General features: G+C 39.0%; 1 protein-coding gene across 1 annotated transcript in view; it reads right to left on the reverse strand.

Moving 5' to 3' along the window:
• The window catches only part of HORMAD2 (HORMA domain containing 2), a 52199-nt gene extending 30292 nt beyond the window's left edge, over positions 1–21907 (reverse strand). Inside the window, exons 1-9 of the mRNA XM_061140826.1 lie at positions 21857–21907; positions 16451–16592; positions 14546–14609; positions 13965–14001; positions 11056–11076; positions 10296–10322; positions 3904–3971; positions 811–962; positions 389–642 (exon numbers count right to left, since the gene is read on the reverse strand). Of these exons, the coding sequence (XP_060996809.1) occupies positions 389–642; positions 811–962; positions 3904–3971; positions 10296–10322; positions 11056–11076; positions 13965–14001; positions 14546–14609; positions 16451–16592; positions 21857–21907 (816 nt within the window). The remainder of the gene's footprint in view (positions 1–388; positions 643–810; positions 963–3903; positions 3972–10295; positions 10323–11055; positions 11077–13964; positions 14002–14545; positions 14610–16450; positions 16593–21856) is intronic.
• Between the last annotated feature and the right edge of the window lie 1421 nt (positions 21908–23328).

Genomic DNA, 23328 nt, shown 5'->3' on the forward strand with positions numbered 1-23328 from the left:
ATACTCTTTTAAGTTAAAGAAAATCCCAAATTTCCTAAATTCATGGGTACCTTTTGTAAAAAGAAGTATATTATTGGGTTGGCCAGAAAGTTCGTTTGGGTTTTGCATAAGGGGCTATGGAAAAACCCAAACAAAATCTTTGGCCAACCCAACAGAAAGTCTATTTTTTCCTCCTAGACACGGACAATTTCATTTAACAACGTATATTTCCTTCTTGAAGAGAGTGCTTTTTTAGAATAAAGACTCGAGGTCAGGGGCTAGTTTTGTTTTCGTTTTTATACCCAGCACACTCCACGGGACGGTTATACTGTGATGAGCTGTGCGGGAGCTGAAACACGTCAGCGGGGTTTAACCGAAGCAGGAGGGGGGCACTGTGGCTTTGCCTTACGTCACTGTTGCATTCCTCCTCCTCCTCATCGCAGTCAAGGCCCTGATGGGCTATCTCGGTCGTGTCGCTCTCCTGGAAGGGATTGTTCTCCAGATCAGACGCTCTGGCGGCTTCGGTTGTGACTTTTACTTTCATGCTATGAAAGCCAGTGGAGACCATTCCCACCTGCAGGTTTACAGGCTCCCCTTCAAACAGCAGGAAGTGTGAGTTTACTCCTTCTTTAAAACCAGGGGGCTGGTAATCATTTGGGGTCACTGCAAAATGGAAAGGGCAGAAAACCAAGAAAACTCTGAGTTTCAGGAGAACAACTCAGATCAGTCTTTCATGTGTAACAACAGCCATCTCTCTCAAAGGCTTGCCAAAATCCTTCTGTTTATCCAAAATACTACTTCAGCACGATTTGACTAGAGGTCTCCACCTACCTGCATTGTAGTAGTGGAGTGTCATAGTCAGTATAACATCGTTAGGAAGGGGTCCAAGGTTCTGCATCAGTATGTACAGTTTACGGATCAGCAGGACACTGGCTTTCTTAATATCTTCACTGTTTGTCACACTTTCGAAGCTTGTGTTACTGCTATTATCACATAAGAAAACAGCACACTTTTCAATCACATATAATATTGAAAATCTATTTTAAAAGAACAAAAATTTTTACTGTATGAGCAGATAAATATAAACTAAACACAGGACACTCTTGAAACTATTTTAGAATGTAAATTAAAGGAGTTATTGTACTTTTTGCAATGTATATACAAAGGGGTTCTTAAGTAGCAAGTTCCCTTAAGGCATTTTAAATGTGACCTGATTTTTTTATATTTGATTTATAAATGACCGCATAATTTAATACTGAGAACAATGGACTTGACATTTAATATTGGCTCTGTTGCTAACTAGCTGAATGGCTCAGGTCAAGTCACTTAGACACACTAGGTCAGTTAGCTCCTTTGTGAGATAAGCTTACACATGTTTCTATACCTCTCCAAATTAAATCAGTCGTCATCTCTGGCCTTTGTACCATCTGAGTATCTCTCAGAGGCATCCCCTTCTCACTCTTGCATGGATTATCACCATGACTGACTATTCTTCCTGTTTTCCTTCTTGTTCACACTGCAAAACATTCTCCACACCACTCCTAATATATATTCCTAATGGGAAAATCCACTCATGTCCCTCTCTTAAGATTCTCATATTGTATCCATTACTTTTCAATGAAATTCGAGAACCGTGTGTACAATGGCCTTTCGCCAGCCGCACCCTCACCTCCACCTTCATGTGTAACTGATTCCTTCTTACTCCTATGCATTTGTGTATGCTGTTCACTCTGCTCATACTGAGCTTTTCCCACTCGTCTTCCTGACACTCATGTGTCATCTCCTCGGGGAAGTCTTCTCTGATCATCCCTGTGCCTCACCCCTATGTATAACTATATGTCCCCTCTAGACTGAATGGCTGTATTTTTCATCTACACAGTACTAAGTTTGGTGCCCGACCCCAGTAAGTACTCAATAAACATTTGTTGTATTAATGAGTGGATGAACAAATTGGGCTAAATTACCTTCCACCTCTAAACATTTTTTATTTCTCTCCAAAAATTTTCCCCCGATTAGTCTCACATTTGAGTAGTTTCCAGGAAGGGCTGTGACTGCAATATATTTGTACAATGCCTTTCACGTAGTAAGTACGCAATACTGAAAAATAATCCTTAGTAACTGAACTACTAGAGGTAGTGTGAATTCCTAAAACAAACATTATTAAGTAAACACATTTGCTCCTTTTTCAGTTTCGAACAACTTAAAGTTTTGTCTGCCAGGATCCAGCCAGTTTGAAATAAGTAACCAGAGGGAAGGGTATAACCATGAAGGCATGGGACCCTTTAGTAAACATCGTAGTCATGGAATCATTTTACGTAAAATCATATTCAAGACTTCCTTGTACTGTTTTTTAAAAGGAAAATCATCTTTAATATGTAAGAGGTGATAAGGTAATTTTGTATAAACAGTCACCTGAACAAAGGCCCAGCTTGGTCTAGTATGCATTACCTTCTCTTCCCCTGAGTAGCAGAACGATTTGGCCATTTCTGTTATACTGCTCACCTCTAGATATATGCGCCTTCACGACAAAAGATATTAATCTGGTTGTCAGTGGTACTTAGATTTGAATTTTAGAGAGCAAAAGGCAGCTGTTCTATGTAAGAGAATATATGTGAAAAGCTCTGAATACTCTGTGAAGTATTATACAGATGTTAGCTAATGATGTTTAGTACCTTAATTCTTATTCCTAGAACTTACTTCCTCTTCACATCCTAGTGCTGTCTGGAAATTTTACAAGGGAGAGGATTATAAGGGTATGAATCTTGGAGAGAAATTGTAAAACTTGTAGTAAATGATGAGACAGAGCTCATCGTATGGAAAATTGAGAATGAGGCCACATTTCTCTTCAGAGTCATTCCTTTCAGAGAGACTCATGCCTCTGAGGTGGAGCTCTCAACCACCCAGGACTTTTCTCCATCCTCTACCCGCCCCATTTCTATTCCATCTCATTAGGAATACTCAGCTCTACCTGAATCCAAAAGCTGGGAGGGGAATAAAACATTTCCATACGTACTGAGGACCTTCTGAAGCAACTGTCCTTGTCCTTGCTATTTAACCCATTAGTATATCTAAAACTTAAAATTTTAGGCTTGATAGGAAAATGCAGTGCTTTCCAGTTTTTTTCATACAAGGATACAATATAGATGGTTATATTCGTATGACATACGGGGGTAAGCAGATGAGAATATTTGTGTCTATAGGTAAATATAGCAGGGGCTTCACCTATCCCAGTCCCCATCTGGCTGTACTGAGGGTAGAAAGGATTGCTATTTGGCATAGCAATTCAGAAGCTTCGGGTTAGTGGTTAGATAAAGCCTCATAGAGTTCTTCAATCAACACCTTGTGCACAACCCCATCAATATAATTTCTACTGCTGTGCTACCCACCAGCCACCATAAAGATCACCACCATCACCACCATGACCACCAGGTACCATTTACTGTGTGCTGCTTACCTGCCAGGGATGGGCAAAGCTTTACCTCTGTGTTATAATTTAGCAATCACAGCAACCATATGAAGTAGATATTATTAATTCCACTGTGCGGATGAGAATGCTATCATCTGGGGAGGCTGAATATTCTGTCCAAAATTATATGACTAGAAATAGTCAGAGCTGGAGATCCACGCTAGATCTTTCTGCCTTAAGAATTAGGGCTCTCAACCACTAAACTTAACTGCCTTTAGACCTACTGATATCACCTACAAGGAGAAGAGGGAAAGAAGCAAAGGAAGCCTCTTCTCCCACCACCTTCATCCATGGATTTCAGAAATTTAAACATTACATTCCCTTTTTATAATAGCAGGTTTCTTGTAAGATTATTGGGGAAGTTACAAGGAAGTATAAGGCCTATAACTGGCCTCAAGAGGCATACGTTTACCTCGATCCTATGTATTTCTTATGTTCATTAAACAATTAGATTCTACCTGTCAAAATCCATAGTGGCTCCTTCTTTTGTGTATTTGAATTTGAACTGGTATATCTCAGTCACTTTCTAGAAATATCAAAGGGAAGAAAGAAAGAAATCACTTTCAGAAAATCTCTGGATTTTCTTATCTAGTAACAGGTGTTACTTATCAGGTGTTACAGGTGTTTTCTTATCTAGTAACAGTATACACCTTCACTGTATGCCTTCTATACCTCCTACATACCTGTTTGTTTTATAGCATGACATTATTCAGGAGTGATATCTCCAGATAAAAAGATAACAGTTTTTCTCCTCCAAGCCAAGAATGAGTTAGATGGCATAGTCTATTGTTACTGCTTTAAAGCTGGAGAAACTAAAGCCCAGAGTCAAGTGTCTGACCTGGCTTTGGTCAGTAACAGTGGAACCAGCTAAGAAACCTATTCATTCATGGAACGGATATTTATTGAATGTCTACTTTGGGCCAAGCACTGGAGTCACTGTGGTTAACATGACAGAAAAAGCCCCTGTTTTTCCGGAGTATACAGCCTGGTGGGAGAAATGGCCAGTAAATAAGTAAACAAATAACATAATTTCAGGTAGTAATAAGTGCTGTGGACAATATGGAGCACAGCCTGTGACAGAGGACGGAAGGGAGAGGTGCTGACTGGGTTGGGAAGGGCCAAGGAAGCCCTCGCTAATGAGGTGATGTTTGAGCTGAGCCTCCTTGACAAGGGTCAGTCCTGCGCAGATGTGGGGGAAGGCGGGGCACCCCAGGCAGAAGAAACAGCAAGGTTAACGCTCTAAAGGAGGAAGGGAAGCCTCCTACAGAATTACAGAGGAGGCCAAGTGGCTGATGATGAGTGAGCAAAGGGGAGAGTGTAGGAGATGAGGTTGTAGAGGAAATTGCGGTGCCTTGTAACTAAGAGGCTTGGACTTTATTCCAAGTAAACAGGAAGTGAATGGTGAGTGGTATTAAGCATGGGAGTGATTTGCATTTTTTAAAGATCACCTTGGCTATTTTAAGAGTTCAGAGAAGTGGGAACCATGAGAGTAATTAAGATGGTAGTAACTCAGGGAAGACTACAATGGCAGCAGGTAAACTAGAAAAAGTTCGAAAAAGAACCAGAGTCTGTGGTATCAGATCTTTTTTTTTTTTACTTTCGTGATCTTGCACTAAAAACTAGAAACCACTGCTATCTGCTAGCTATAAATAGAGACAAACATAAACAAATAAGCTAGAAATAGAGAGGGACAGATTTCCTCATGAGAGATGTAGTCCATTTAAAATAAAATGATCGCCTAGCAGTTGAAGCTAACATTTGACCCAGATACACATACAGTTGACTCTTGAACAACACAGGTTTGAACCATGCAGGCCCACTTAAACATGGATTTTTTTCCCCAATAGTAAATACTATAGCTGTATGTGATACGTGATTGTCGAATCCAGAGGATGCAGAACCAAGGATACGGAGGAACTGTGTACATGGAGGACCTACCATAAATTATACATGACCTTCCACTGCATGGGGTCAACACCCCAACCCCTCTGTTGTTAAAGAGTCAGCAGTAATCTATCCACAGAGCCGGAGAAGGTGCTGAAGACAGGCAGGCAAAGGGTGTGAGTTTAAGTCAGAACACAAGACATACTTTTCCTTCATCGTTTCAGTGTTTTGTTCCTTGACAGTGTGGGCATGGGAATGTTAGACTGATGAGGAAAAAATCACAACGTTCTTGTTACCTGTGTTTATCTGAGATTTGGTGTCCCGTTAATCACAGTGAGCCGGTCCTGGGGATACTGGCTCATGCTGCTTACATTCTTAAAAGACTGGTTTGTAATGGAGTTAATTTTAAGAGAAAAAAAATTTTCTAGCAAAACAATCTACGTGAGAAATCAAACCAAAATCTGAAGGCTGCTTTGTGAGTCCAACAGGAGAGATGTATGAGACTGGCGGCGCCTACAGCAGCAGGCTTCCTCCAGATAGGCTAGACACACAACACCCTTCTTGGTGGATGAGGGTGTAGCTGCCCTGTCAGATAAACAATGCCTGTTCTTCCTGCCCGCCCATGTTTCTCAACCAGCTCTAGCTTTTTGATATTCCAAGCTATCTTTTAATTGTATCAAGAGTAGATCTTGTAGTGGTTGATAAAAAATTGACACTTTCTTATTTGGTCTGTAGGGCGACTGATAAAAGAGTTTGTAATCGTTTTACACTGTGTGTGTGTTGTGTCTGATTCTTTGCGACCCCAGGGACCGAAGCCCACTAGGCTCCTCTAGCTCCATGGAATTCTCCAGGCAAGAATACTGGAGTGGGTAGCCATTCCCTTCTCCAGGGGATCTTCCTGACCCAGGGATTGAACCCAGGTCTCCGGCATCGCAGGCAGACTCTTTATCATCTGAGCCACCAGGGAAGCCCATTTGTTTTACAGAAGATGCTCATCTTTAATAACTTCAATCTGTGTCTGATTGATCAAAGGTATATTTACAGCAGGCACTGGTCTCTTCTTAACACCTCATAAAATATTCTCCTGCTTTTCAGGTTAATGTGTTGCCTAATAAAGATGAGCCGTTAAGCTGCTCACCAATGGTCTCTATTAATCATACTGAATGTATCCACATGGACCAGAGCAACGGCAACATATATAGCCTTTCATTCTCCCTCCATGTTCCAACCCACTGGCAAGACTTTTCAGGCCTGTCTCCAAAGCGCATCCCCAGGCCATCTGGTTCTCTTCACCCCGTCCAAGCCAAGACCAGCTCTTTCCATCTGATCTGCTTGCTTCCAAACTATTCCTCCTCCTCCAAATTCATTCTCTGTTCTATGGCCAAAAAAAGTTTGGAAAATGCAAATCAGACCTTGTTGCTCCTTTGTTAATGATTTCCCACTGCCCTCAGGATAAAATCCGGTTTACCTTGGTCCCCTGGCCTGACTCATCTGTGCCCTGCCGACCTCTCTGACCTTCTCTCTTGCCTCTTCCTTCCACCCCACTCACTCAGCTCCAGGCCCAGGGCAGCCTCTCTGTCCATGAACATACAAGATGCCTTTCTGCCTTCAGGCCTTCATATAACTGCCCTCTGGGGTATGTTGTCTCCAGTTGATGATAGTAATCATGATACTTGGGCACTTCCCTAAATGTTCTACATCTGTTCATTCTTACGTAGCCAGACTGGGAGCAGGTACTACACCATTACAGATGAAGCTAGTGAGCAACACGCGGGGTCTGACTCTGACATCCGCAGTGTTAACTCCCGTATTGTTATGCCAGTCCCATGCTGTTGCCTTTCACAGGCCTACACAGGGCGGCGCTTCTGGCCACTCAAGTCTCAGCTCAAACAGTGGCCCCTCAGGGAGACCTTCCAGGCACAGTCCTCCAATTTTTCTTCCTTCATTCCCACTTGGCACTCTCCAGCATACCACCTTCTTTTATTTTCATAGCTTTATGATGTATCTGAAACTTGCTACCTTTTGTTTACTTATTGTTTATCCTCCTTCATAAGCTTAATGTAAGCTTCCAGACAGCAGGGACCTTGTCTATCCCATTAATTCCTGTGTGTCAGACACATAAGCAGAACCTAATTAATACTTGCTGAATGAATAAATATTCAGCCAGAATAGAGTTCACATTCAATTGGATTTCATTTACAGAATTTAAAAAAAGTCTCCAAAAGTATATTGTGGCTAGAAACAGGGACCATCTCTAGTTCAGTTCCTGAAATGATCTATTGAAAGTGGTGTTGACCACCTCGAATAGTCACAAAGAAAACCAGATGTTGAGACGGTAAGATTTGTGGTGTTGTGTCAGTCGTGTCCGACGCTTTGCAACTCTATGGACTGCAGCACACCATGCTTTCCTATCCTTCACTATCTCCTGGAGTTTGCTCAGATTTATGTCCATTGAGGTGGTGATGCCATCCAACCATCTCATCCTCTGTCACCCTCTTCTCCTCCTGCCCTCAATCTTTCCCAGCATCAGGGTCTGTTCCAACAAGCCGGCTCTTCACATCAGGTGGCCAGAGTATTGGAGCTTCAGCTTCAGCATCAGTCCTTCTAAAGAACATTCAGAGTTGATTTCCTTTAAGATTGACTGGTTGGATCTCCGTGCAGTCCAAGGGACTCTCAAGAGCCTTCTCCAACACCACAATCTAAAACATCAGTTCTTTGGTGCTCAATCTTCTTTATGGCCCAACTCTCACATCCATACATGACTCCTGGAAAAACCACAGCTTTGACCATAAGGACCTTTGTTGACAAAGTGATGTCTCTGCTTTTTATACTCTGTCTAGGTTTGTCAGAGCTTTTCTTCCAAGGAACAAGCATCTTTTATTCAAATATAGTAATTCTTTATGGGTCTATCATGTGTTAGGCTACACATCTTATTAATACCCTCCACCCATTCTGTAGCATGCATCTGCAGAAGAGCTACACTGTCCCTCTGCACTGCTTTAGTTACTTCTGTCGGTTCATCTTTCTTGAGATGGAGCAACCAGAAGAAAACCTCAGGTGCAGAAGCACCAGAGCTTTGTGCAGTGCCCCAAACTCTGCTGGTCTCTGGACAGAATAAGCACACTTGTTTAAGCCAGAGGTTCTCAACTGGTGTACCCTAACAGAGTCTTCACAAGAGCACTGCAAATTTTAGTCCATGTGTATGTAACATGCTTTTTTTGCTTCAGGTAAATATTAATGTTGTTATTGTTTGTACAATTTTGATTAGGGGAGGCTATGCTTCTACCAATATGAGTTAAGAAACATGGTACCATATTAGGTAAGACTGTTTATGTGAGAATGTTGTTTTGAGAGTATATAAAAGAGTGAGATCAAAGAGGTAAATAGTTCTCTCAGTGACTTGACGCTAAAGAGCAATCATGAAACAGTGTAACCCATGGATACTCTCAGGCTATGAGCATTGCTGTGCCATAGTTATACCATAATTATTGCTGAGATGTGTGGAGTCTTTTCAAGTCTTTTAATACTCTTAAACATGCCACCAAATTAACTAGTAATTAAAAGTGTTCCATGAACACATAGGTTAGGGATCATTGCTACAGGAAACAATATGTAAGAGTTCAGAATATTTTTTCTGAGTCATAAATGATGGCTCAGAACTTATAATAAGCTGATTTTGCTTTCTAACTTTATCATATATATTGCCTACATCAAATTTCATTTAACAGTTTTCTTCCCACTCTGTAATATTTTTCCGTAGATAAGCCCAATTTCGTAAGCATCACACTACCTCAAAAAGTCTCAAAAAATTTCAGACTAGGAGTTTCACATGCAGAAGAAAACATAGTAATTTACTGCATGAAGGAAATGACCGATTTATTAACAATTTATTGGAGATCTTACTTTGGGAAACTTCTCTTCAAATGTACTGGAAAAAAAAAAAAAAAACCTGAAAACTAAACTAGAGATAGAGATAAACAGAGGTAGCTTGGGCACTGAGGAACTGTTACCCACCTGCATGCACCAGCTTTCTTTGGCCTTGCTCAAACAGCTATTTATAATCTTGCCAAGGAATAGATAGTAAAGGCTAAAAAAATGCCCAGCTTGGTTGTGAAGGTCATCACTTAGGCTAAACTCAAAGGCTTAGGGAAAGCAAACTGAAAGCAAGGAAAGGGGAAGAGGAAAGAAAGCTGGGAGGAAAGCAGAGGTCAGAACGAGAAGCAAGCAAGAAGGGCGTCTCCCTCCATCCCTGTGCCGCGACCTCCGCAGCTGTTCAAAGCAGCACAGGTAACCGCCGTGCACCCAGTACGATGACAGTCACTCTGGGGGGTGAAAAGGAGACGAGACCCTTGTCCTCAAGAATTCACAGTCTGGCTAGGAAGATAAAGTAATCTACAGGAATCAAGAGTGTTGAATTGTAAGGTCCTGCTAGAAAAGGGAATTCAGAGAAGGAAGAACTTAGGGTGAACAAAATAATCAAAGAGGCTCTCATGGAAGTTTCAAACACAAGTTGGCGCTGAGGATGAGTAGGATTCAATAAGCAGAGGGAAGAAATTTACAGAGAGAAGGAAAAAGGTAAAGCTTGGAAATCTATGAGAAGGTCAGAAGGGGGAGAATTTAGTTAGCCATTAAAAAAAAAAGTTTAGCATTTTTATGCCCCAAAGACCACAAATAGAAAGGATTTAGCATCAGTCAAAATGAAAAGGAAATGCGGTCTTCATAAATCAGATTCTCACTGTTAAGATGTTAGGCTTCAGTTCCACTCAATGTTTTTTTCCCAGTACTGCTAGGTAGTTTTTTTAAATCTCATAATAAAGAATTGGTGACATTTATAATAAAACACACAGAAAGAGCTCACTATGAGTTACTTTACTCATTTGGTAGTCTAGTGACATAATCTATGGCCTCAACTCAGGTAAACATATTTAAATATACATACACTGCCCATCTCTATATGTGTTCTTACCTCAGGCTCCTTAGGATTTGTGTAAAGCTATTTAAGGAAAAATAAACAGCATTTAATTTCTGAAACTAGATTACTCCTCACAGAATACATTTGCTATGTGAAGAGTTCAATTTATGCTATATTAATTGAGTACTGAAATACATATATGCATAGATTATATATACCTTGAGATATATATATTTCAAGCTAGAGGTGGGATAAGCTCTAATTTTGTGAACATAGAGAGTCTTTAGAGTATTCCATGGACACTGACTATAAGGAAACTGATAGCCAGGTATTTATAATTACTGTGAGCTACAAATAAATTCTAAATAATTGGTTATGGTTTTAAAGTTTTAAAATAATTTATATACCTAAGACTCTGAGTAGTATCACCTCATTTTCTTTCTGTTCTTAATGACATATACCATGCTATACCCAGCATACTTTTTAAACTTCAAAAAAGTCTGCAAAACTTCAAAAACAAGGAACTTTGAGTCTGTAAAGTAACTCAGAAAATAAAATCCTGATAGCCAGTAGATGGAACAGACAGTATATTCTATATATTTCCTCAGTTATTGTAATATGCCAAAGAAATATATAGACTGTGACATTTTAGTAAAAGTTTTGATAGAGGCTTGTTTTTTTTTTTTAATTCCAAAATGTCATAGGACAGACAATGAAATTCAGGAAGGATGGGACAGAGTATACTGTTTACACTTTCACTTGCCAAAAGACAATGAAGCAGAGACAAAGGCTTGGTCTTTAAATGTGTACTTACTGTAAGTACTGCCATGTGTAGCTTTAAGAGAAAAGAAAACTATCGTTACTACACACTTGCACCTGTGTTATTGTTTTTTTCAATAAAGTCTAGTTAAACTATGACTTCAGAGAGGTTCCAAAAATTTGGGTAGAAAAATATTCAGAAGGTCAGAGAAATGGATACTAATTATCCATTCATCCAAGTGAGTGTCTATTATATACCCAAGATTCTGCTGGGGAGGGGAAAGATGAAAAAAAAAAAAAACAAAAAACTATACTTACTCTCTATAAGTTACATTCTAGTTTGGGAGTCAGAAGATACACAAAATAATTCATTATAAGAGTTAAATATGCCATAAGCATCTCTAAAACATTTTGCCCTTTGAAAGGAATCTACTAGAGTAAAAAATCTGAAGTCTGATAGGAGTTCTACAAAACCCCTGTCCTCCCTACATATACATTACAGATAAGATTCTCTCTGTTTGAAAGAATAACAGAATACATAGATACACAGAGACAGAATCAAGTCTATCACAAACTTTTAAACACTATGATACAGAAGAGAAAATTTTCAGGACCACAACTTCGTATCAAATTATTCACCTATTTCACCCAAAGGACTAAAACTTTAGTGACGCTGTGTGGCCATTTTGGTTACTGCATACAATTGATTTTAAGACTACCCAGTGAAACTCTAACTTACATTATTTAATTAATAGCTCATTCATTCATTCAAAAGTAGAAATGGCCCCTGATCTCAGGGAACATGCAGACCAGGAGGAGAGGACAAAGAAAAACACACACAGATAGGTACATCATCACAAGTGTGTTAATTGCTATGAAGCAGTTGGGTTGTGAACATTACACAGATGGACAATCTCAGCTGGGAGAAGGGTGGCAGGGGGCGGGGGCTTGTCAAGGAAAGCCTCTCAGAGGAAGTAAATATTTAGGCTGGGACATGAAGGATAAATTGCAATTAGCCAGATAAAGAGTGTGGGGTAGGGAAGAAACTTTTGCAGGCAAAAGTAACAATATGTACAACAGTAAAAGGCACTCAGCATGTTCTAGAATCCTTGTGTGGCTTGAACTTAGTGAACAGTGGTGAAAGTGATGCCTTAGGAAGTGTGATCCCTAGGCCAGCAGTCTTCAGCATCACTTGGAACTTGTCTGAAATGAAAATTCTCACACAAGAAATTTGGGGGTGGAACCTGGCAATGTGTGTTTTACCAGGCCCTCCAGGTGACTCTGATGCAAGCTAACATTTGAAAACTGCTGCCTTGGATTATTAACTCATTTAATTCTCAAACAACCCTGAGGTAGGTTCTAATATTACTGCAAATATAAAGAAACCCTAAATGGTAGGTTACATGCCAAGACACAGGAATTAAGTGGCAGAACTAACATTCACTTCAGACTGGCTTTTTCCAAACCTTGAGCTCTTAACTACATCGCACTGCCCCTCAATGATGGACACTCAAGAAATGTTGCTCAATGAATGGACAGGAGAATGAATGAGTGCTGTCTGGTGTACCGGTGGTGGCCTTCTACCCCTCTCAACCCGTCTAAATCCTAAGGGCCTTCAAATCTCAGGAGTCATTTTCTCAAGAGTTCCCTCATGCCTCTCACTGGCTATAATCCCACCTTTTCCATACTTCCTTTGCACATAATCAATATCTTGCCTTTGGCATTGCATCACTTTCTAATGAATGATTATTTATACTTGTGATAAAGATGATTTTTTAGATAAAAATATCAAACTGATATGAAAAAACTCAAAATTTAATAGCCCAACCTGGCACAGGTAGAGACCAACCAGAAAAGGTGCCAACTTAGCCTTAGGCTGGGTTCCTGGAAGCTCCCCCTGAGCCAGCTGTCAGCCCTTTAGTTGCTAGATTATGGAGTAGTCTGGGGAGATCCCAGCCTCCCCTGAGACTGGTGGGGTGAGAGGGAGGACATGGTGGGAGTCATGCGGGGCCTCAGAGAAGCATTTATGTAGCACTGGATATAGAGTACTTCAGTATTTTAACAACAGGTACGGCTACACCAGCGTTCACTAGCTGATCATCACTTGTGCATGTGAATGTCATGCACCTTCTGCCTTGGTCTATAAGCTCTTTGTGTGCACAATCTTATATCTGTTTTATTTTTGTATTCCTCAACCTCCTGGTCAGTGCTGAATAACTCATAAGTAATAACTGTTCAATAAAAAGGAAATGTATCAGTGCAACTAAGTAATCCAATGTAAGGCTTACTCACCTTAGGTTTTCTTAAAGGAATAGGAATTGAGAAGGGGTAAAAAGACACAGATGGGGAAAAGGAGGAAGCAGTGGCACAAAGTTCATTTATTAAATTATCTCTTCCACTAGACTTGAGCTTCTAATTTTTATACCCTTTGCAGCTGTCTTGGGCAGTGAGAAAAATCTAATGCACTTAAAATTCAGGCTGCATTTAAAAAAATTCAAGCTATAATACTAGCTATTTTGAGGGAACAGGTTATATACATGTGCCAAACATAGATAATGAAATAACTAACATAGAATAAAAATTGAGTATTCAATTCCATTTTTTCCTTTCATATCTGTACATTGCATCGCCACTATTTTGAAAAACCTCAATGTGCTAAATGCCAGATTCTTGTCTCCCCTGTCCCACATCCTGTGGATCTCTTCCAGTGACTTCAGAGGAAATTCTGTGGTCAAAAAGATATGAGTATGTGAAAGAGAAAACTGAGGGTGTCAATTCTAACTGATGTAAACGAGACATCAACAGGACAACAGAGACACAAAGTAAAAAGAAACTGGTTCATGAAGGCATACATAGGAACTGGTGTACTGTTAAAACACAACAACAAAATAAAGGCTAAAATTTTTTTTTAAAGGGATAAAGGGCGAGTCTTTGATCCTGGTATAAATTTAAAGATGTTCTTACGTATCTCTTTTCCAAGGCATCAAAACAACCTTGAATCCTGTCAAGAAATAAATGCTTGATGTCAATTTGGATCAGATGCAAAGCCAGAAAGAATCCCAAATACAAAACTAATTTACTTTTTTTGCTTTGAAATACTTTAAGTTGATAACCATCTCACCTTTCACCCATTTAATCATTTTCTAGAAACTCTAAGTATGTTTTAATGTATTAACAGTACTTATAATAAATAATAGGTAAGCAATTTTGAGGTAGGGAACCACATATTATTTTTCTTTTTGCATCCTGTAATGTTTAGCACACTGACATGTATTTGATAAGTAATCAAATTTTGATTGATATTTTTCTTCCTTGTATAAAGAAAGTCTGTATTCTTAAAAAAAAAAACTAAATCAGTACCTTAAAATAATACTGGATAATTGTTACGCATTTCTAGGAAGTAGTAAAAAAAAAAAAATACATGAAAAGAAAGAAAAGAAGAAGGCAATAGTTTTAAGGAAATGATCTTACCAAATAAAGTCTTATGGGTAATTTCAGCCATAATAAAAATGTTGTTCAACTTTGGTGGAATTTCAGTTACTTACCACTTGATAATATGCAGTGACCCAGGACATTTTTTATCTTCTCGCAGGATTTTTAAACTGAGGTCTACAAAAATAGAAACATAGTCTGCTGTACTAAAATTGTCCATGCTAAATAAGGGTATTTCCTTTCATGATTTTATTTATACAACTTACTTAGTTTTATAGCTTATAAAAACATTTTGAATCTCTAAATGTCTAATTTTAAAACAAATCCTATGTTGATAATTGGCTTAGTTCCCATTTTTATTATAGATTAGCAGTCTCCTCTTCTACAATGTACACAACTGAGTTGGTTGTGAAATCAATTTGTGTCACTTCTTTGCGTCTGCTGAATTCTAAGTTATCATAAGGTAGTACTGAGACCAGCTATATCAAGCAATTTAAAATATACACCTCAATCTCAAATCACTTCTCTGGTATTTCTCTCTCAATGGAGGGAAAAAAAGGATAAGATATGTTTTCATGGGTTATTCTTAGATATTAATTTCCATCTGAAATTCAACCACCTTACTATAGGAAGGAAGAATAAGGAAATCATTAAAAGTTTTGGTTTAGATTAGTCTAAAATCAATTACTGATTCATGTATGACTTTGTATAAATCACTTCACCTTTTCACAGTGTTTTCCTATTCTAAAATTGATGTTACCTCTGTTGCTGTTGAGGGACATGAAAATTATTACTGGGCATTTTTATGTCATGTGCTACTTTAAGTACAAACACTGAGAGGAAGATATATAACTTCCATTAAAACTATCACAAAAAATAAAGCTGTAAACAATGGTATTGCCCTCCATGCATAGGTTAGTGACTGGCACACAGTAAGTGCTTAATTAATTACCCCAAACGTGTCTTTCTCCAATTCTATATTCCAAACAAGAGGAGAAACGGCAACTATATGTGGCATATAAACATTTTTACTACTATAGATTTCTATCCTGACCAGAAGAACATAACGCAAATGAGGCTGTCACAGTTGCAAATGTGCTTTTGTGTTTATAGCACACATGGATTTCACTGATGCTCATGTAGAGAAGCAAATGGTGTTTAAGAAAAAATAAATTGGAATGAGTGAGGCCTAAGTTATCACTAAATACAGATGTGAGAAAGAAAGTAAAAATAGATTTTGAAAAATAACATCTTACAAGGAAACTTGTAACCCTCTATATTTATTTTCCAAATGATACTTTCCTACTTTGGTGACAAATCAGCAAAATTTTCTGAATGGTTATCACAATCCAGCTTTTTTAAAAAATTAAAAGATTTTTGAAAAACTGAAGAGTGCTAGGTACATTATTCTTAATACAAGAGAAGGAAAGGAGACAGAAACTGCTTGTAATACAAGGAAATGAGATCATAAATTTAAGGACATAAGGAATAAAAGGAAGAAAACTAGAAAAGAGAAAATTGAGAAAAGAACTATTGGAATAGTAATTGTCGACATCTCCATGTTAATCAATAGATGGGTTTGGGATGGGTATGCATTTTTTTCGAGCTTATTCCTATATGTTAACAGAAAGAATTTTAAAAAACTTCTCAATTAAAGTTCCCCATTGTGGAAGTCTGTCTCAAAGTTGAGACACAAAATAGTGCAAATGTACAGCACCCACATAGATCTCAACCTGGCTGCTGCTTTGGTGGGTGCAGTTTAGAATTACTGGGCTTGTCAATACAGATTTCTTTTTTCTTCAGCCTGTCATTTGGTATCTAGCCAGGAACTAATAGTTCCTACAAGTAAAACCACTACACAAAGTGAAATTAAAATGGAAAATGAATTAGCAAATTGATCCTGACAAACAGGCCCATGACCTGGAATTAGCACACTCCATGAGAAATTAAAGTTTTACTTCTGCCAAATAGAGGGAAAGGGCTCCACCAGCCAAAGTAACCATTTAGTTAGACTTTACCATCCAAATGGCGTTCTCCGTAAGAGCTCTCTGGAAATAGGCCCCGTAGATACGTTATACATGAGATAGAAGTAGCAAAAAGTTTCTTCACCATTATCAGTGACTCATGCTCGTTAGTGATTTGAGATGGGAAAACTGTTTTCTAGGAGGGAGGAAAAAATGTAAAAGATTAGTATTCTTTAACATATTCAGCCCATCATATCATTACCACAAGCAAAATGGAAAGACTTTTCAAGACCTCGTCTGATACCTTTTGAGATAATCAAAAGGAAACAAGGCTTTGAATATTGCTTTAAATGAGATCTTCACTGGCAAGGCAGAGAAGAATGGTAGAGACAGGTATTCAAGTAATTCAAGACTAATATGATTTATTTTACAATGATCTGTGGATTTGAGGCAAAACTGAGAGTTTTACTGTGATGATGTGATCTCCCCTTTCACACACTCCTCAGAAGGCCCTACAATCTGCCCTTCACCCCCTCCACTCTGTGCTGTTCTCTCCAGCCACCAAGTACATCCTATCATTAGCCTCATCTCGGTCCTCATACTGTCACTCCACTGCAATGTCTGACACTTTTGCCCACAATGTCTTTCTCAGCTTCTGTAACACTATTTTCTTTTTTCCCCCCATCTATCCTCCATAGCAATTTCAGTCCCTTTTTTTTTCTTCCATTTTTCTGCCTTTTCTGGGTGTTGCTCCCACCCCAGAATTCTGTCTCCAGTCTTTTCTCTTTCCATAGCTCTCTCTTCTTGAATCATTTCGTCTCATTGCTTCACCTGCAGCCAGTACAGAGAAAATGTCCTCATTTCTGTTCTGAGCTTGACTCCCATATGTCTACTTTCCGAACATCTATGCCCAGACCACTTTGTAGACCTCTCAAACTCAGTTTCTCTCTCTCACCCTGACTGAAACCTGATCCCAAATTTCAATCTCAAACAAATGAATCCATGTCCACTTCAGTCAAATCATCCAAGCCAGACACAGAGTCACCTTTGGCTTCTCGCCCCGCTCCATACTACATACCCAATCACACAGTACTCTTCCTTCTCTCTAGAAGAGACTCGCTTTCTCCTTTCTCTTCTCGCTGACTTGGCTCAGGACATGCTCATTTCTCCCCTTTATTACTGCAGTAGCCTCTGACCTCCCTGCCATTTGTTCTTTTCATTCAATCTGTCCTTCATGTTGCCGTCATCATTAACTTTAAAGAACACAAATCTTATCATGACACTCCCAGTGTTCATACAGGATAGAGTTCAAGTGTGGCATTTGAGAACTGTCAAAACCTTATCTTTGCCCAGTTTTCTTGCCTCATCTCCCAGCCCTCCCCTCCTCCTTCATCCTCTCCCGTGCACCCTACTCTTTAGCCACATGGAACTACTCTTCATCGACTATTCTGCTACCACGAATTTTCACCTTTTGTGCTTTGCTTAAGCAAAAGTTCTACAATATAAGTGACTCTCACACATGAAGCTGAGCACAGGAAACCTGGTACAAATGAGTACTACTGTATGATTGCTCTTATATAAAGTACAAAAGCAGGTGAGATGAATCCATGTTATTAGAAGTCAGGATGGTAAAGCTCCAATAACCTTGTTCAAATTCAGAGGTCTTTAAACTATGGTATGCTGTTTCAACTGTTCAGTTTTAATAATTCTGTTACTTGGAGACAGGTACTACCCACAAATATGCCTTTAGATGAAAGAGAACTCCCCAAAAGCTTTTCTATATCTAGATCTGGTTCTAGAATATCTTCTGGACATTCTGGACATGATTTTGCAATTTAAGCTGCTTCTTGGGTACACTATATAGTGAAAATGAATTATCAGTTCATCCTTTTGGTCAAACTACATTATATTCAGTTTTTAAAAAGATATAATTATTACTCTTGCATGTATGAGAGGAATTTGGGGGGAAAAATTAATAAGAGATCTTAAAGCCAGCCTAAAGCTTTTTATTTTTATTCTGTAACCAGCGGAAAGGCAGCAGGTTTGATCGGGTCAGTAGAATAATTGTTTTAGGAATATAAAGCTATAGCAGAAGTAGGAAAGATTACAGTTTAAAGGGAATTTGGTATGGAATGTACATGTGTCTGCATATAAGTGTGTAAAATTTTACAGAAAATTGCTTTTTGTATCCATAGATTCTGAGAAATTAAGGTTCTTTGGGGTTAATTGGGTAATAGCTGGAATGACATGTATATATAATAACTTACTGAAAAGATGCCAAAAGTTAGAGACAATACTTAAGTAATAACCATCTGTAAAATTAAATAATCTAAAAACATAAAGACATTTATTTTAAATATGGAATCAAAAGAGCCATTTGTAGTAATGAAGATCAATGATTGGAAAAGGCCTCTAGAATTGTTATTTTTCTACACTCCGGGAATTTTTTTCTCAGCTCAACTGGTCCAATATTTTAAGAGGTATCATGCACATTTTTATAAATGTCTAGCACATGAAAACACTGTTATAAGTTATTTTAATAAGAAAGTGTGCTAATGACGTAAGTAATGTTTGACAGCTCAACTGTCAAGCTATGTGTGTGTGAGTTGCTCAGTCGTGCCCGACTCTCTGTGACCCCATGGACTCTAGAGCTCAGCTGTCAAGCTACATGCGTGTGTGTGAGTCGCTCAGTCATGTCTGACTCTTTGCAACCACGTAGACTGTGGCCCACCAGCCTCCTCTGTCCGTGGGATTCTCCAGGCAAGAACACTGGAGTGGGTTGCCATTTCCTTCTCCAGGGGACCTTCCCGACCCGGGGCTGAAGCCGGGTCTCCCACATCGCAGGCCGGTTCTGTACCGTCTGAGCCACGAGGGGAGCCCTGTGGCAAGTTATAGCACTTCTCTGAGCTTCGGTTTTCTCCTTATTTCAAGGCTTAATTGAAATAATAATACCAATCCCTTGGCACAGTGCCCAGCACATAATTATTGTTGTTTTCAATAAAAAAAAAAATAGCAAAATCATACAGTCACTTGAAATTTTCTGGGAGAAGTAGTTCATGCAGTCCAAACTACAAAGATCTGTTTGTATCAAAAGGTCAATTTGTTAACTGACAGCGCGAAAAATAACTGCCAAACTGATTGCAATTCATCTACCCAGCTAAGCATTTCCACCCCAGGAAGGAAGCACACTTAGGAAATCCGATGAGATCAGGAGTCTGCTTGTTGAATATATTGAATGCAAGCCAGAAAGATGACGGCTTTCTCTCTGCCCCAATTCTCCTTCAACTTCAAACCTTCCTACCTCTGCTACAGCTTAATATTCTTAAAACAGTAATTTATTCAACTGTCCTGGTAAAACTGCTGACTTTCCATTGATTGCAGAATAAAGCATAAGTTCTTTAGCCTGGCTTTTAAGATCCACACTAATTTGTCCCCAAAGTTCCTATTCAATTAATTTTCCTACTTCTGTCCAACATGATGAAGCTCCACTCCAGTAAGGATGGGTTCTTTGTTACTCTCTGAAACATGCCATGCTCATTACTTATTTGAGCCAAGGCATATGCTAGTTTTTCCTCATGGAATTCTCTCTCTCCTCCATCCTAATCCTTTTCGTTATTTAAGGCCCACCTTAAATCTTGTCTCCTTCCTAAGGAATATACAAACCATTCCAATCTACCCAAAAATCTCTAAATTTCTATCAATTGTATTGCTTTACTCTTTTTTTAAAATTTTTAAATTTTTTTTCCTTTATTAGTTGGAGGCTAATTACTTTACAATATTGTAGTGGTTTTTGCCATACTTTGACATGAATCAGCCATGGATTTACATGTGTTCCCCATCCTGGACCCCCCTCCCACCTCCCTCCCCACCCCATCCCTCTGGGTCATCCCAGTGCACCAGCCCTGAGCACCCGTCTCATGCATCCAACCTGGACTGGCGATCTGTTTCACACTTGATAACATCCATGTTTCAATCCTATTCTCTCAGATCAGCCCACCCTCGCCTTCTCCCACAGAGTCCAAGTCTGTTCTGTACATCTGTGTTGCTTTACTCTTGTCACAAATATTTAATGCATATACTGCATTGTATATTGACTTACCTCCTATAAGTCATTTCCCCAACCAGATTATAAACTTCTGGAACATGAAGATTCTTTTTTTAATTCTCTCAGAAAAGAACACAGTGTTACATATATGTTATGTAATGCTGAGCTCTCAATGAATAAATGAATGATTAATTACTGACCGTCATGGGACAAGATAAACTTGCCCAGGTGAACCCAGCAAGGTCGCCTGGCCCCGGATTGCTCCCCTAGATGTTTCTGTCAGCGCCCTCTCCTTCAGCTCTTGTAACTGCGTCATGGTGTGTATCAGAAGTGAGTGTCTAACAAGGAACCCTTCTCTTTAAATATCTTTTTTTGTTTCTGATTTCTTTTACTCTCGTTGTTGTTCAGTCACTCAGTGTCTGACTCTTTGCATCCCCATGGACTGCAGCACGCCAGGCTTCCCTGTCCTTCAGCATCTCCTGGAGCTTGCTCAAACTCATGTCCACTGAGTCAGTGATGCCATCCAACCATCTTGTCCTCTGTCTTTCCTTTCTCCTCCTGCCTTCAATCTTTCCCAGAATCAGGGTCCTTTCCAATGAGTCAGATCTTCACATCAGGCGGCCAAAGCACTGGAGCTTCAGCTTAGGCATCAGTCCTTTTAATGAATATTCAGGATTGATTTCCTTTAGGATTGACTGGTTTGATCTCCTTGAAATCCAAGGGACTCTCAGGAGGCTTCTCCAACACCACAGCTCAAAAGCACCAATTCTTTGGCACTCAGCCTTCTTTATGGTCCAACTGTCACATCTATACATGACTACTGGAAAAATGGTAGCTTTGACTATACGGACCTTTGTTGGCAAAGTAATGTCTCTGCTTATTAATACTCTGTCTAGGTTTGTCATAGCTTTTCTTCCAAGGAACAAGCGTCCTTTAATTTTGTGGCTGCAGCCACCATCTGCAGTGATTTTGGTGCCTGAGAAAATAAAGTCTGTCATGGTTTCCACTGTTTCCCCATCTATTTGCCATGATGGGACCAGATGCCATGATCTTCGTTTTTTGAATGTCTCATGAGATGAACCTTCATCTGAAGATGCTTCGAGCCTGACATCTAGAACTCTTCCCTCAACTGGTAGTTCTCTGGACTCATAACTTCACAAAACTCTTTTACTCTAGAAAGTCTAAACATATAAACATGAAACAAGCACCCAGGAAGTTACTTCATAGGAATCTATTCTAATTTCCTGAACATCCTCAGTCCACTAGCCAGTTAAAATGTAGACATACTCTGCCAGGATATTATGTGCCAATTAACTGATAAAGCTGCTGTTTTAAAAAACACCAAAGATGAAAGTCATGATTCTGAATTAACTCACTAAATAGTCATTGATTTTCTTTTAATTCTTAATAAATACCTTAGATGTCTTGTGAATTCTGATAGAGCGAGAGAGCTGAACAGTGGCCATGATAGTAATGTATCAGGATTCTTTTAACAAATCTAACCTGTAGAAAAAAAAATTAATTAGAGACCTTGCCTAACATAATCCTTTTATTGCGAATCTTCCAAAGAACTATATAATTAGCATTTGATTGTATTCTTTGGAAAATTAGTTTAATAAACATCTCCACAACCAATTTTCTATAAATTAGAGTAAGATCTCTGGATTAGTTTTTCCAACCACCCAAGGAAAATATAAGTTGACTTCCTCATTCCCAAATACATTTGGAGGAGAATAATAAATTACAAATCCCCTAAAGGTTTGACAATGTATTTTACTCATCCTTGTTATTCCCTCAGAGTGTTAAAAGTGCTCTCTATATAACAGGGGCTTAAAAATTATTTCTTGAGTTAATTTCATGTATAGTTGATTTTCAAAGTCAACTCAAAAATTAAAGTTTACATTTCATACCCATTAGGACGGCTATTCAAAAAGATGGAAAATAACAAGTGTAGGTGAAGATGTGGCAACACTGGAATCCTTGTACACTGCTGGTAGGAATGTAAAGTGTTGCAGCTGCTGAAGAAAACAGTATGGCAGTTCCTCAAAAAGTTCAATAGGTTTACCATACTATCCAGCACTTCCACTTCTAAACTCAGAAGTATCAAAAAGTGTTAGTTGCTCAGTTGTATCCAACTCTTTGTGACCCCATGAACTGCAGCCCACCAGGCTCCTGTCCATTGGATTTCCCAGGCAAGAATACTGGAGTAGGTTGCCATGTCCTTCTCCAGGGGGTCTTCCCCACCCAGGGATCAAACCCACGTCTCCTGTGTTGCAGGCAGATTCTTTACCATCTGAGCCACCAGGGAAGCCCAAAATGTATTGAAAGGAGGGATTCAAACAGATACACACCAATGTTCATAGCACTATTATTTATAACAGCCAAAAGACAGAAACAACCCAGAGGCCCAAGAACAGTTGAATGGACTTTTAAAATATGGTAAATACAATGGAATATTATTCAGTATTAAAAAGTAATGAAATTATGATATATGTTGCAACATGGATAAATTTGAAAATATTATGCTAAAAAAATTATGCTAAATGAAATAAACCAGACACAAAAGGATGCCTATCACATGATTCCACTTAAATGAATAGAGATAGCTAAAGTAGTCAGATTCATAATGACAGAGAATAGAACAGAGGTCACTAGGGGCTGGAGGGTGGAAGGAATGGGGTGTTCAATTGGTACAGAGTTTCACTCAGGCTGATGTAAAATTTTTAGAAATGGGTAGTGGTAATGGTTGTACGACATTGAATGCACTTAGTGCCACTCAGTTACCTACTCAAAGATGGTTGGGATGATGAATTTTATGTACATTTTACCACAATAAACAAGCATTAATGTTTAAAAATACATACAGTTTTCACTATCTCACTTCACT

This window comes from Dama dama, chromosome 5 (assembly GCF_033118175.1).
Source record: "Dama dama isolate Ldn47 chromosome 5, ASM3311817v1, whole genome shotgun sequence".
Taxonomy (NCBI): Eukaryota; Metazoa; Chordata; class Mammalia; order Artiodactyla; family Cervidae; genus Dama; species Dama dama.